Below are 14,879 nucleotides of genomic sequence, written 5' to 3' on the forward strand. Positions count from 1 at the left end.
ACCACAACAGCAAAGTTGAAGACAACTTTTCAGCCTTCACCACGAACTAAACTTTGAGTTCCACAAAACCAAACTGAGCTCCCTCATCACTCATGTCTGATGAGTCTGACATGCCAAAAGGCAACTTTCAAATATTCCTGCTGCAGTCCCTCTAAACTGAGAGCCAACAGGGGAGTTCCACATTCAAAGCTTTAATATTCTATGACATAGAAATACAGACAAATTAATAAATTTCCTGTTCCCACCCATATCCTGCTATTTCTCTGACAAAGAAATACTGAGGACTTGTTTGATGATGAATGAGTGATAACACAGACACAGTTTTGTGTCTCCAAAGCTTCAGACCTGTTCTGAGATGGAAATGAAACCTTCCATGGATTACAGCTCATCACAGAGCAATCCTGGTCCTTAGAGCAGAACATCTTCAATGAGCTTGACAAAAAATTGGGGTTTTTTGTTAGTTCACCTTTCCAGGCTGTTAGATTGGAGTCCCTTGAGAAAATAAGTTCTGGGATGTTTCTGTTAATAACATTAACAATAGAAAACTCTTGCTGTATTGTTAAGAGACGCTGTATTTCATCATCATGACTGGGAGGGTTTTAAAGTTGCCCAGAAGCAAGAAAAGTATCTGCAACCATGTTCCTTTCTCATGTGAACTCATTGGAGCGCCTGCATTCTTTACAGCAAGGATTTACCTTGTGTAACAAAGTGCCAAACTTTGCATTGATTTTAAGATCATGAGCTTTATTATTATTTTTCCTTTTTGCTTAATTGTGGTACATTCTGCAAGAGTCACCGTTTTAATTGTATTTTAGTCAAGCTCTCTCTGTCAAAGTCCAGCCAGTGAAAAATTACACCTGTGTTCTGCAGATGTGGGCAAGATTCATTGTTTTTCCTCAATCAATATATAAATTAGCCAACACTTAACTTGCCATAAAAATTAATTGGCTCCACATTGATTAGTCTCTCTCATGGTAGCACCGATATTTGTGTGCGAGCGGGAATCGGTTCTTCCCTTATTTTCTTTTCTTATCAGTAATGATGTTAAACAAACCTCGGGGAATTGCATGCCCGGGAAAAGGAGAGAGGAAAGGATGAGGTTTGGGAGTGTTTGAAAGGTGAGAGGAAAGGATGAGGTTTGGGTGTGTTTGAAAGGTGAAAGTCCCGTTGCCTCAGTAAAAGCTCCGTGAGGAGGAGACAAATGAGGAGACAAATGAGGAGACAAATGAGGAGACAAATGAGGCTCTGGATGAGGCAGGGGTGGTTTGTGGAGCTCTGTGTGTGCCCGCACTGCAGCACAGGGAATGAATTCCTGAATTCCTGAATTCCTGAGCTGCTGCTGCTCCCAGAGCTCCTGCAGGCTCAGCAAAGCCACGGAACTGGCCAGGAGAGGGGACAGAGCAGGAGATGACCGAGGAAGAGGCCGATGGTGGAGAGGAGAAGCTGCCAGAGCCCCCCTGGTGAGGGAAGGGTCCCAGGGGGCTCTGATGGGAACTGCACAAAGGGCAAGAGCAGAGGGAGCCCCCCAAAAACGAGGGCAGAAGCAGCTGTTCAATGATCCAGTGTGAGAATGTGGTAGGAAACATTAACACCTCACGATTCCCCAGGCACTGTGTTTGTTAAAATGGACCACCCTGAGCAAAGGACTGAGAGGGAACAAAGCTAAATTAGTCCTGACTTGTAGTATCTTAGTAAAACATGCCTTTTTCCCCCGAATCAAACAATGCTCTAAAGTGGCACTGCCCCAAACCGTGTTTGAGGGAAAAGCAGCTGCATTAAGAATTCCCAATTTGCATCTAATCTCCATGGGAGGACTCTGACAGAGGGTGCAGCAGCCAGGAGCTCACAACTCTCCAAAACTGCAGCTGCACATGTTCCCCTCCTGCAAAGAGGAAGGAGAAAATAAAGCCCTGGAGAAAACTCCAAGTGGTTGAAACTGGTGTAGGAGAAGTTTTCCTCCAGATGTGAGGCAGTTTTCTCTGGAGTGGCAGCCAGGAGTGAGGGATCACAGAGCTCTGAGCTGGGGCTTCTGCTCTTGTCCCATCCCCTTCCCTATGGCACTTCTGTGCCCTCTCTGTACCAAATATCCCTGGATTTATCCCTGCTGCTGTTTCTACCAGCTGAGAGTTGCCTGAAACAGGAGAATTTACAGCCACTCTGTCCCCAAGAGCATCAAAATGTAACTTCAGCCTGGGCAGAAATCAAGGCTGATGCTGCACAGTCTGTGCTATGCAGCCACATGGCTTTTACAAAATACTGCTGCTGTTTGACACAATTTCTTCCTCTGCTGCCTCTTCTGACTTTTTCCAGAGCACATTGTGTTGCATTTCAGCCTTGACATTCATCTCTTCTAAATTTCTACCCTGTGCTGTAATTTCTTGGATCACAGAAGTGAAATGTTAGTTCTTCTCTAGCTGCTCCTGCTATGAAAAACATCTTGCTGGGAACTGAATTTTTTTTCAGATAATCATTTTACAAAATGTACTGTTGTTGCCTCACTACAAAACATCTGGACAGGTCAAGCCTAAGCTGTGTCCAGGCTCAGTCCACCATCAGCCTGCACATCCTCCCCACACTCTGGAGGTGTTGGTGCATTTCTGTGAATTTCTGGGATCTCTTTTGCTGGACACAGGGGCTGGTGAAGAGCAGAGTGTAACCACTTCTTAAATCTGTCAGAAATTGTCCATCTGTACCTGAAGTGTTCCTGAACAACAACTGACTATTGTAATTTAGTGTATTAAATCTTGTCTCTTAGAGGACTTAATTCAGGCAAAATTTTGCTGATGAGAAAGAGAAATGGAAGATATTCAGTGCTCACAGAGACTGTGCTGCAACTGCAGCCAACACCACCCTGCAGAGCCCAGTCTGCTCTCCCTGTACCCTGAATTAACAGGTTTTTATTAATTCTGAGGTGTTTCCCAGCCCCACAACCCCAGTTCAGTCTGCTCTCCCTGTACCCTGAATTAACAGGTTTGTATGAATTCTGAGGTGTTTCCCAGCCCCACAGCCCCAGTTCAGTCTGCTCTCCCTGGTCCATTTATCCTGAATTAACAGTTTTTTATTAATTTGAGGTGTTTCCCAGCCCCACAGCCCCAGTTCCCAGGCTGGGCACAGTCTCTGCCCAGGACTCTCTGCACAGGGAACACTGACAGCTCAGTTACATTCCTGTGTCCTGATGGATCAGTCAGTCAGTCAGGGACATCAGTCCCAGCTCAGAACCTCGTGGCTCCAAACAGAGAGAAATGCACTGAGCTCAGCAGCTCCTCAGAGCTCTGTGAGAAGTGCAGAGTTTCAGAGGAGCCTCTGCCCGAGGGGAGACTGAGCTCACCCCGAGTCAAGCTGTGCAATGATAAACCTCTGGGAAGTTTTGTTTCAAGAGGTGATTTTCAGTTCACAGCCATTCTCTTTGTAACTATTGCCTAAAATAGACTTGCTTTATTCCAACTTCCTTTGGGTTTCTCTTGCTCAGTGACTGGCATTTTTCCTACACACATTAGGAGAAGAGGAATTAAGAAGTCAGACTCAAACTTTCATAAAGAAAAAACCATTTGTTTGGACTCGGTATTTTTTACTTTTTCTTATTACACTTTCCTCTGTGAAACTGAGAACATTATGTGGAACAAACAAACAGCTATAAGAATGAAATGGTATCCACTTCAAATGTTTCTCCTATTCCTACATATTTTAATGGATGAAACAGTTTTCTAAGCCAGTTTTTATGCTCTCAGTTTAAACATATTATTCAAACATAAACTTAGATAAATAACTTGACTAAAGCACCTACTTTACCACAGTGATCTTGCCAGAATTTCTTTTACATTTTAAATTCTGCTTTTATTCCATGACGAGCACCACTCAAGCAAAGGAAACCACTTCAGAGTGAAGTAATATCTGAAGTATCTGAATATCTGGAGTAGGAAAGGATCTGTGCTGCTGTCAGCTGAAAGCTTCCAGGGACGTGGAGCCATTTCCCAACCTGCTGAAGTAACTTCACTTGAATTTACTTCTGTAAACTTGCTCAAGTTGTTTCCTTAAGTAAATTTACAGTTGTCTAAAATTATATTGTTCAAAACTATTTCATGGAATTCATTGGAGGCACAGCAGTGTACAGGAGAATAGCCTTGGCCCAGTGTGGCCACACTCAGGCACAGCTGGAAATATCTATTCATCCATCCCTTAACGTTAAACCAAACCATTCGTTAAAAGGCAAATGAGCAATTACACTGTGAAAGGCAGAGGTGTCAGAGGCAGGCAGTGCTCCTGTCAGACTCAAGGGCACTGTGATTGCACTGCTAATCAGCCAGCAGAGCTCTGGGACAGAAAACACCTCTTGTAATAGGAGATGGGAAGCACAGCCTGGGCTAGGAGGACTCTGAGCTCCCAAAGCACCTGTACCTGCTCTAGGAGGAGTCTGAGCTCCCAAAGCACCTGTACCTGCTCCAGGAGGAGTCTGAGCTCCCAAAGCACCTGTGCCTGCTCTAGGAGGAGTCTGAGCTCCCAAAGCACCTGTACCTGCTCCAGGAGGAGTCTGAGCTCCCAAAGCACCTGTGCCTGCTCTAGGAGGAGTCTGAGCTCCCAAAGCACCTGTACCTGCTCCAGGAGGAGTCTGAGCTCCCAAAGCACCTGTACCTGCTCCAGGAGGAGTCTGAGCTCCCAAAGCACCTGTGCCTGCTCTAGGAGGAGTCTGAGCTCCCAAAGCACCTGTACCTGCTCCAGGAGGAGTCTGAGCTCCCAAAGCACCTGTACCTGCTCCATGAGGAGTCTGAGCTCCCAAAACACCTGTACCTGCTCTAGGAGGAGTCTGAGCTCCCAAAGCACCTGTACCTGCTCCAGAGGGCACCACCAGCCATTCTCACACCTCATCCCAGGGGTTCTGCTGGCTGGGGCAAGGAAAGGTGCCTGATAAATACAGCATTTCTATCTGTACCCCAGAAAAGGAAAAACCAGAGGTTTGTCTAAGAGCCTCCCAGTAAATCATCATCACCACAGCCTGAGAGGGACCTGGGTAAATAGAGCAAAGTGCATTTTGTAAATGATCTGTGCAAAATTTACTCCTCACCAGTGCCCAGCTCTAAGAGGCCTCTCGGGACATTTAGGAGTCCTCAGTTTGCAAAACTGTCAGCAAACAGCACACCTCACTCCTGGGCCCCTGGGACTCCTGCTGCTTTCTGGAGCTGACTGCAGCTTTATCAAAAGCCCAACAGAAAGAAGAAAAACTGCCTTGAAAACAGCTTTAAAAGAAAAATATGATAAAATATTCAGAAGAACATCTGAGAGATGTATTCTAGGAAATGTTTAAGAATTTAAATCTTTCCTTGCTGTTGCCATTCAGGGCTGTAAGTGGGTCAGAGATGCTGCAATGCCTCCTCTCAGCACCTCAGAGCCTGAACTCTTCTCCCTTCCACCGACATCAAACCAACAAACCCCTCTGTTATCTCAGTGTGGACCAAGATCAAAAAGCAAAACTCACAAGTAAATTCTTGCTATTGAACACTCCGGTGAGAAAGCAGCACTCCATCCCAGTGTGCTGCAGACTGCACAAACACACCAGAGCACTCAGAAACAAAGGCCTCACACTGCTCTGGACACTTCTCCTTCTTCTCCAACACCAGCACTCAGCAGCCTTTGCAGGGATGGAAAAAACACCCATAATGGTGGGGAAAACATAACGGTGCAGCCACAAATGGCAACGGAATTGCTGCTAAAAATGCCACAAAAATCACCAGAGAAATACAAAGAAATGGCCCCAGGCACCAAAGGCTGGCACAGACCAAAGCAGCAGCTCCCATCTCACTTACACTCACCAGTCTGTGTGTGAGCTGGATGGTGACAGAGGAAATCCTGACACTCACCAGTCTGTGTGTGAGCTGGATGGTGACAGAGGAAATCCTGACACTCACCAGTCTGTGTGTGAGCTGGATGGTGATGAGGGGAGATTCTGACACTCACCAGTCTGTGTGTGAGCTGGATGGTGACAGAGGAAATCCTGACACTCACCAGTCTGTGTGTGAGCTGGATGGTGATGAGGGGAGATCCTGACACTCACCAGTCTGTGTGTGAGCTGGATGGTGATGAGGGGAGATCCTGACAGGTTGTAGGACAGCTGGGGCAGGGGTTCCACGTTGAGAGAGATGAGATAGCTGACGGCTGAGATCATGTAGCCTTTGTAGGCAGCAGCTTCAGCAATCCTTGGAAAGAGGTAAATATATTAGGGAAGAACAGTAATAATTGTTTTTTTTTAGTTCATACATAACAATAAAGGAACACAGGACCTCCTTTTTCCATTTAAGCCAATGAATTCCTCTAGGGCACCAAGGTCTGGTCCCAAAGAACCCTACAGGACTAGGAGCCATTCCTATATAGTACAGGGAAATATATATACACTTTATAATATGTATGTATACTATAAAGAATAGGGAACAGCTCTGGACCCCTGGAGACTGATGGCAAAGGTCTCCCTTCACTTTGTTCCTCTTTGCAGAGGTTTACAAGCCTTGCTGGAAGTGTTTGAGGGAATTAGAGAGAATCCTGTGAGGGGATCTAAACAATACCCTGAGCAAAGTGAGGAGGAAACTTGCAGGGGGTTTCAGGGCTGGCTGATCAAACATAAATCAGTGTGTGAGACACGCAGACAAATGCACACAAACACAGGGATGTATCCAGAAGTGAGTTATAGCTCTACCTTGAAAGATAGATGATGGCCAGTTGGATTTGTTAGAGGGAAAGAAAGGTCACAGTACAAGCAGCTGAACTTGACTAAATAGCTGATAAGTCCTGGACATGCATTTATTCTAGTGAGAAGTAATTCTGCAGTACATAAGAACCCTTATTTTAAGGTAAAACTTATGAGTTTGACATTTTCACACATTTAGGAGTAACTGAGATGCATTTGGCTTCAGGGTGGAATTTTTTACCCTCAGCCACAAACTGTGCAGGATTAAATGACTGCTGTCATCTGTCTCTGGAGCAGGTGGACGAATGGGTTTTGCCAGGATAAATTTGAGCCCTGGTGAATTAACCACCAGCTTGGCTTTCCAAACATAGCCCACCCCTGGAAAGGGCCACTTTGAGAGCAAATGAAAAACCACCTTGTTTACTCCCACACCTGTCTGCAGTGGTTTCTTATTTTTATTTCAGAAAAAAAAAAAAAAAACCCCAAAAAAAAAAAAAAAAAAAAAAAAAAAAAAAAAACACCCCCCCAAAAAAAACCTAAATAAAAACCTCATGTCAGTCGTTCAAATAACTTCACTCAGCTCCTTGGCAGGGTCACAGAACAGAACTCATTTAGCACAACCCCTTAGTGCTGACCTTAAAAAACCCATCAGCACCAGAGATTACTTCTGCTCCCAGTAACCCGAGTGTGAATGCAGCTTGTTCACCTGAAGGCAGAACTTGCTACTCTGATAGACAAATTTAACTTTAGATAAGGACTCCCGAAGTTAAACTCATTATCCAACAGTTTGAGGTTTCTCCTACACAGATGCTTTTCCCACACCCTTTATCTGCTTGTTTTAACTTTAGAGACCTTGCTGAATTCTGGAGACAAATCTCCATCAGAAGCAGGGAATGGAGTTTCTGTGCCTGCACAAGCCTTTCTTCACCTTGGCCCTGGGTGTCAGGTCCACATTTCACAAACTGTGAACAAGAGCAGAATGGGCTCAAAACATTGCTGTGTTTCATTTTCTTTGGGTAAAAAAAATCAAAAGTTCCTTCCCTTAGAAACTTATATTTATGTAGTCTGAAAATAGAAATCATCTGTCTGTACAGCACAAAAGCTCCAAGTGTTTTGGGTTTGGCTCTCCACCACAAAAAAAAGGAAAAAGGTCAGGTTTCAAATTGCAGGTGTTTGAGTAGCTCAGTGGTAGAAGGAACACAAAAGAAATTCTTTAAAACAAACTACTCTGAGAAAAAAATTATTCTACTGAAACGTAAGCAAAAAAGTTATAATAGTAGAGCACAAAAAAAGAAAAGCAAGCAGAAGAGAAGTGCATACTTATTTAAAAAACATCTCTGAGTACCTGGGGTTTGGTTCCACAGAGGAAAAATTGCTAAGGCAGCATTCCCTGAATTATTATCTTTAAGGATGTTGGTTAGAGCTGCAGCTACAGATTTATAGACATGATGGTGCAGTGCATTACACACTGCAGACAATTCAAGCAGTTTGAATTAATTACAGAAATCTAGGAAACATTTCTTCTCCCGTGTCTTTGTGTTTCTGTAACATTGTGACAGGGCAGAGTTCATCCTCAAGATGATGCTGGAAACAAACACAGCTCAGGGGAACAGGAATGGCTCTCCAGGCTGTCCTGCCCCCCAGATTTCAGGGAATGCACTCAGAGATTGCAGCTCTGTTTCATTTGCTGTATCATAGCTCAGGATCTGTGACATGCATTAGAACACAGAGCTTTGATATGGAGCATCTTTCATCTGCTTGTGTTTGCTGAACTTTGACTTAAGCCAGGATCATTTTATTTCTCTTTCTCCCTTTGAAAAAATTGAGATTACATCTTATTACCTTAATGAATCAAATTGATCCTCCTCTCTGAAAAACATAGTTATTGCCTCAGTTTCTTCATGTAAGTACAAAATATTGCACCTGATAGCACAGCTCCCTCCCAGCCCCTGCTGAGGGTCCTGTCCTCGAGGGAGCAGGGCAAGGGACAGCACAGCTTGCTCTTGGTTCAGAAATGCCATTCGGTGATCCCTGTGTGATTCTCTGGCTGTGATCCCCCTGCAGCAGCCAAGCAGGGGCTCCTCACCCCGAGGGGCACCAAGGAGAGCCCAGGGAGACAATCTCTGGCTGGGCTGAGCTGCTGCTCCTCTCCTGCTGCCAGCAACAGCCCAGGCAAAAGCCTGACACCGTGAACTGACCCACACCCCAGAGAAAACCAGATGGAAACACATTTTCCTACACGTCCTACACTTGCTTACAAGGACTGTGTCATGCTTTGCATGAATGGCCTTGCAAAACCCCCCGGGGGAGCTGTGCTGCTGAGGTTATACAGCTCTGCACTTACCTTATCTTATCTGCTAATGATTTCACTGATGTGGTTCATAAAGCAAAAGGTCTTTAAAGAATTGCCTGGTCTCCTGTTATAAAATCACCTTATGGGTTTCTAGGATTAAGATTCAGATTTTTTCTGAAGAGGGATGTTATGTTTTCTTACTTGTTTCATTTAAGTGCAAGCTTTATCTTCATATGTGCTAGGAGAAAAAATACAATTTCCTTTTATGAGACAGATTAAATTATGAAATTCTAGCAGCAGATCTGATGAATGGAAGGAGAAGACAAAGACAGACAAACACGTCGCTACGGGAATCCATTTTATGGCAACCTAAAATAAAACACGTAATGTAAACTTTAATCTCTGTCTGGTTAATGACTACACACCCTCAGCACTGCAGGGTTATGGTTTGTCATTTGTTTACAGCTGATAAAGACATGACTGTGTAAAGGTGTATCATGGTAATAAATGTGCTGTTAGCTCCTGGGATACTCACTTGGTGTCCGTGGGGTTGATGGTGTGGAAGAAACAGTGCATGTTGTGGTACAGCAGGCCCACGATGGTGATCCAGGCTGGGGAGAGGAGCAGGGGGTTATTCCTCAGTCCTGAGCAAGAGAACTCCTCTGCAGGGCTGCAGCTCTGTGCTATTTAACAGCCCTGACTTACACAGACCTTCACATCCCCTAGCAGAGTTCTAACAGTCAAGTGAAAAGGTGTGAACACATTGTGCAGCTCAGACACCAAAAACACCATAGGAAGGATGCCTGTGCTGCACACTGCACCCCGAAACGAGCTGTTAGAGCCCTCAATTGTCAATTCTAACACACACACACAGCTCCAGCAGCAGGAAGGGTGGCAGGACACTGCAGTGTCCCCCTGGGAGACACCAGGTCTCCAGGCCACCCCCTCCACTGACTGGCAGCTGATGAAACCCAAGCCAGGCAATCAGTCCCAATGTTCTGTTTGCTGCCCACATTCCAGGGAATTTTGGGCTCTCCAGCATCTGAGTGAAGAGACAGATGTGTGTTTTCTCAGTGAGCCACACAGATGGCTTTTACTATCCCTTTTGTTGGGTTCCAAGTGTTTGTAGTGTCAGCTGTTTAAGGTGAAATAACAGATTTTTTAGGTGAGCTCATCTGGACAGTGCAGAAGTGTGGCCTGAAGGCTGAAATTGCTCAGAAGTGAGCTTTAGCTGGAAAAGAGTAAAACATTCGATGCCCTGGATCATTTCAGGATACAAAGCATGACAATGTTCTGGAAAATCAAAGAAAATCTTCATGGTGAGGAGCTGTGCAAGTGGGAAAGGAAAAAACTCCTCTCACATGCTATTTCTGGCATCACAAGTTGGTTTGCAATTATAGTTATTCAAACCTGGGAGGACTTGCAGTCTCCAGCCAGAGCTCCTGCCAGTGCAAAGAAACAAAGCTGTCACCACAAATCAGGCAGGCAGTTCAGTAACTATCAGATAATTTCTCACTGCAGGTTATTTTCAGCCAACTCTGCACTTCATGAGAGAGGGACCATCCCTCTGCAGAGGGGACTGCAGAAAGGCCTCTGGGGGAGGAAATTCTGGGCGCTGGGATTTAGGGCACATAAGTCAGATTGTCAAAGATCTGAGGATGGAGGTAGATGCTTCTGTAAATGGGTTTCTTCAATCTCAGAGTAGACAATTAACAGAGATAATTAACTTCACACATTGTTATTTTAGAGTCTTGACTAAAGGTGCAGATTTTAGCCATGTTTCTTTATGAGATTCTTAACATTTTAGCATAGGAATGGATTTCTGAGTTCTGCCTTTTTGCCATGAGTGTGGTCTATAACTTCATTCTCTTCTTGTAGCTGCTATTGCTTAAGCCTGGCATTTTATAGTTTAATTTTATACAAAAGAACAATTTTGCATGAAGGGATAGATAATACCTGATCTGACATCCTAGAATTTCTTAAAAATAACCAGTTGAGATAATTAAAAAAAAATTATGAAATTATGGCTTCTCTAATGTAAAAATGTGCTAGAATTAAATGGCTTCAGTCTCTGTTGCTCAGCTCTATTATTCAATATTAATTTAACTAATATGAAAGCTCCAGCACATTAATTGCTCTAACTGTTAGTGCGAGAGGACCACTGCTGCTTCCTCAGACTGAGTGCAATCCACAGGGATCAAATCCATTTCTTGGAAAAATAAAGTGAACTCAAACCTGCTCTAAAGCAAAATCAATTTTGGATACCCTGTGCACACGATCCCACTCCTCTCTTTAATCTTCTCCTTACCTTTCCCATGGAAAGCCTCACTGGGAATGGAGATGTAGCTCTGCCCTCGGGATGGGAATCGATAGTGAGACACGTTCAGGGTCTGAGGGTTCATTTTAAGCACAGTGTAATCTGTGTGACAACCCAAATAAAAACATCAGCAAATCAACAGCCTCTACACCACCATGACTGCTTAACCACACTTCCCCAGGAGCTATTGCATCTCTTGCATTGAAACCCCAGATGTTTGCAGACAATGTGGCAAATCCCTCAGGCCCCAAAGTGCCTTTTAGATCCGAGTCCTGTCTGGCAGAGCAGGTGGTTTGTGCAGTAATCACAGCATGGATCACCTCCCCAGGCTCAGACACAGCTGCCCAGGGCAAGAACAGCTCAGCAGCAATCCTGCACTGACATTTGCAGGTGTTATTTCAGTCCTGCACATGAGAATCCCGGGGTGCAGGAGATCCAGGCACTGCTGGATGGTCCTGGGGACTGCTCAGGTTGTTCACCCCTCAAAGGGTCTCAGCAGGGCAGAGCAGGGAGCCAGAACAGATAAAACACTTTTGACACCTGCAGCATCCAAAGAGGCAGATGCAATTAGGGGGCTAAGATGCTAACCAGCAGTAAAATACAATTCTACAAAAAGGTCAAAACTGTTCTTATTCTGAATTTCTTGCAGAACCCTTGTAAGGATTAATGTTTTGTAGCACCCAAACCTCTACAGGCTGCATGTGAGCTGCAGGCCCTTTAACTCCATTAGCACAGCATTACTTAATCCTCCACACTTAACACTTATCCTGAATTCCTGCCCAAATAACCTCAGGGAAGCTCAAGCACAGCCAGAGCCATCACCTCCAGCCTGACTGCATGGACATCTTCCTACAAATGAAACTGGGGTTTGCATTCCAAAGAGAGAAGCAGGACATCTTCCAACATATTCCTACAAACGACACTGGGGTTTGCATTGCAAGGAGGGAAGGTGTGGGTGTTGCTCCCCTCCTGCCAAAGGAGAGGTGCAGGCACAGCAGAGTTTGGGGCACCCAGGGAAGGGCTGTGCCAGCCCCACCTGCCACGGCCGAGGAGCCCTCGAGGGTCAGGGGCGGCGGGTTCCCGTCCAGGTTGAGGGCCAGGTGAGTCATCACCGTGTCGATGGTGAGCACCAGGCTGCCGAACACGGCCGGGCTCTGCGGGGACAGACAGACAGACAGACAGGGCTGTCAGCAGGGGCTGCTCTGCTCTGCTCCTGCCCCTGAAACCCCTGCCCGAGCCAGGGCTCCCCCGCCCTCCCTGGATAAAACCTTACACCAGCTGGTGCCACCCCAAATGTGTGTTTTGTAGAGCAGCTCCAAACCCTCCCACCAGCCCCTGACAGCCAGGACCATGCACTCTGTTACACTCAGGGCTCAGCTGACTGAGGCCAAGAACTGGGCACAAGTGTTTGGACAATATGTAAAGATTGGTATCAGATCTTTCCTGGAGCACGAGTTGAGACAGCTCAGTTTGGCCTTTCTTTCATCTTTGCTCAAATCCTCCTCGGTATAAAAGCTGCTTTAACCCTCCAGGTTGAAACTTGACTCATAAAATCTCAGAGTTAATGCTTGTTTCAGTGAAAAGGAAATCTATTTTATCTGAAATCCATTCACACCAGAGACGATCAAGGATTTGCTAAGATTGAGCCACAAACTTAAATCAATTAGAAATCCTTTTGTCTTAAAAGCATTTTAGACTTCAATGAGACCCCCCTGTGCTTTGGCTTCTCCTTCTCTCAGTTTAAAAACTCTCTCTTCTAAAATCTGTGCTTTCTTAAGATTCAACCAAAAAACTCAGGGAATTTCTGGATTCAGCCTGCAGATATTTCATCAGTGACAGATGATAAAATAAGTCATAGTGCCAAAAAGCCCCAGCAAGCAAAATGATAGTGACAACCAGTTCTGTTATCATCTGTGTGAATTTAAGCAACTGAAGGAAATCACAAATCTAAGCCCACCTGTCTTACCTCTGGTGCATCAATCCAGTCAGACAGTAACATAAAGTCTTCAACAGCTTTCAAAAATGCCTAAAAGACAAATAAAACTCGATTATTTATTAATCAGCTACACCTCCTGGCAGGGATCCAGGGCAGATCTCTGCTGGGATTTTTCTCAGGTTTATGTTCAGATGACAAGCCCACTTCCACTCCAGTCACAGATCCAGCTGTACCTGCCAGGACTCTCACCATGTTCTGTGGTGACTTCTCAAAGTAACAATGATTTTACTGGAAGTCCCACCACCCCAAAGTGCAGCCATTTCAGCTGAGACAACACTGGGACTGAGACTAAAGTGAATTTACTCTGTTTTATCTAAACTCCTTTGACACCATTGAGGGGTTTGGGCTGGAAGGGACCATAAAAATCATCTTCTTCCAGCCCCTTTTCTGTGGGCAGGGACACTCCCAGTGCCCCAGGCTGCTCCTGACCAGCCTGTGCTGAGCAAAACCCAGCCCTGGGGAGTCCTGCTGATGTGCACACACAGGGACACGGGGAGCACAGAAAATCCTGCTGATGTGCACACACACATACACACAGGGACACGGGAGCACAGAAAACTGCACTGAAAACTAAAAGAAAAAATCCCACGTTTCCAGCTTAAACTTATCCATTAAGAAGCCTTCAGAGAATGAATATAATGAAGCTCCACGGTGAAGTGTGGAAGACACCACATAACAACACCCAAGTCAGATTTGTCAGAAGCAATTCATTACAAACGCGGGTCAGCAATCAGAAAGTTTATTGCATATCACTTAAATCAAATTTCCTTGTGCTGTGAGGCGTAGGACAATCAGGCAGAGATAACTCCATGCATGCTCAGGGCCTGTCTCGCAGAGAATTAGCTGTGACAATACAAAGCCTCACCATCAATCAGGCAAATGACAGAGTCGCTGCCTATGATCAGGACTCTCTTGTATTTACGTCCCAAAATAGCTCTGCTAGAGATAATCATGTCCCATATTTCTGTCTGCAAATCACTGTCATGGCACACAAAGCAGCAGCAGACAGCAGAACGAGCACCCAAACAGAACGGGAATGATGTGGGAGCAGGGATGGTGTCTGGCAGGATTCTGTTCCATTTGCAATGTAGAGCCCACAGAAAATTTCAGGAAAACAAAGGAAACAACGTATTAAAGCTTTTTTAGAAGGGCTTTTGCTACATATTAAACAGTGATCCGTGAAATCCAAGCTTTAGAATTTGCAAATACTAAGCTTTTAACACAACCTCTCAATTGCTGTCCCTGTCGTTTTCAGAAGGTTTATTTGTATTTTTTTGTCGGAGTAAAGCGCCCTTGTCACTCTGGAATTGCCCTCAGGCTCAGGGGAACAATCAGCAGCGAGCCCAGAGCTGATCCCTGCAGCAATGGCTCCGCAGCCGCTGAAATCAGGGAATTGGGTGCCCATCACTTTCCAGCAGGCTGACTTTATGTTCTCAGCTCAGACTGCAGAGAACACCTGCCTGCTTTTCCCCCTCTGGATTAGATGAACAAAATAAATTCCTTGAACCCATTTCAGCAGCGACAGCGACTCCACCACTTCCCTGGGCAGCCTGTTCCAGGGCTTGACAACCCTTCCAGGGTAAACTTTACCCCTAAGATC

The 14,879-nt window shown here is 45.2% G+C and overlaps 1 protein-coding gene across 1 annotated transcript in view; it reads right to left on the reverse strand.

Annotated features, from left to right (window-relative positions):
* Positions 1 to 14,879, reverse strand: part of ADGRD1 (adhesion G protein-coupled receptor D1) — a 113,809-nt gene that overhangs the window by 82,022 nt on the left and 16,908 nt on the right. Inside the window, exons 10-14 of the mRNA XM_083873815.1 lie at positions 13,250 to 13,309; positions 12,320 to 12,437; positions 11,275 to 11,385; positions 9,502 to 9,577; positions 6,047 to 6,188 (exon numbers count right to left, since the gene is read on the reverse strand). Of these exons, the coding sequence (XP_083729941.1) occupies positions 6,047 to 6,188; positions 9,502 to 9,577; positions 11,275 to 11,385; positions 12,320 to 12,437; positions 13,250 to 13,309 (507 nt within the window). The remainder of the gene's footprint in view (positions 1 to 6,046; positions 6,189 to 9,501; positions 9,578 to 11,274; positions 11,386 to 12,319; positions 12,438 to 13,249; positions 13,310 to 14,879) is intronic.

Source organism: Zosterops lateralis (assembly GCF_965231275.1).
Source record: "Zosterops lateralis genome assembly, chromosome: 17".
Classification (NCBI taxonomy): Eukaryota; Metazoa; Chordata; class Aves; order Passeriformes; family Zosteropidae; genus Zosterops; species Zosterops lateralis.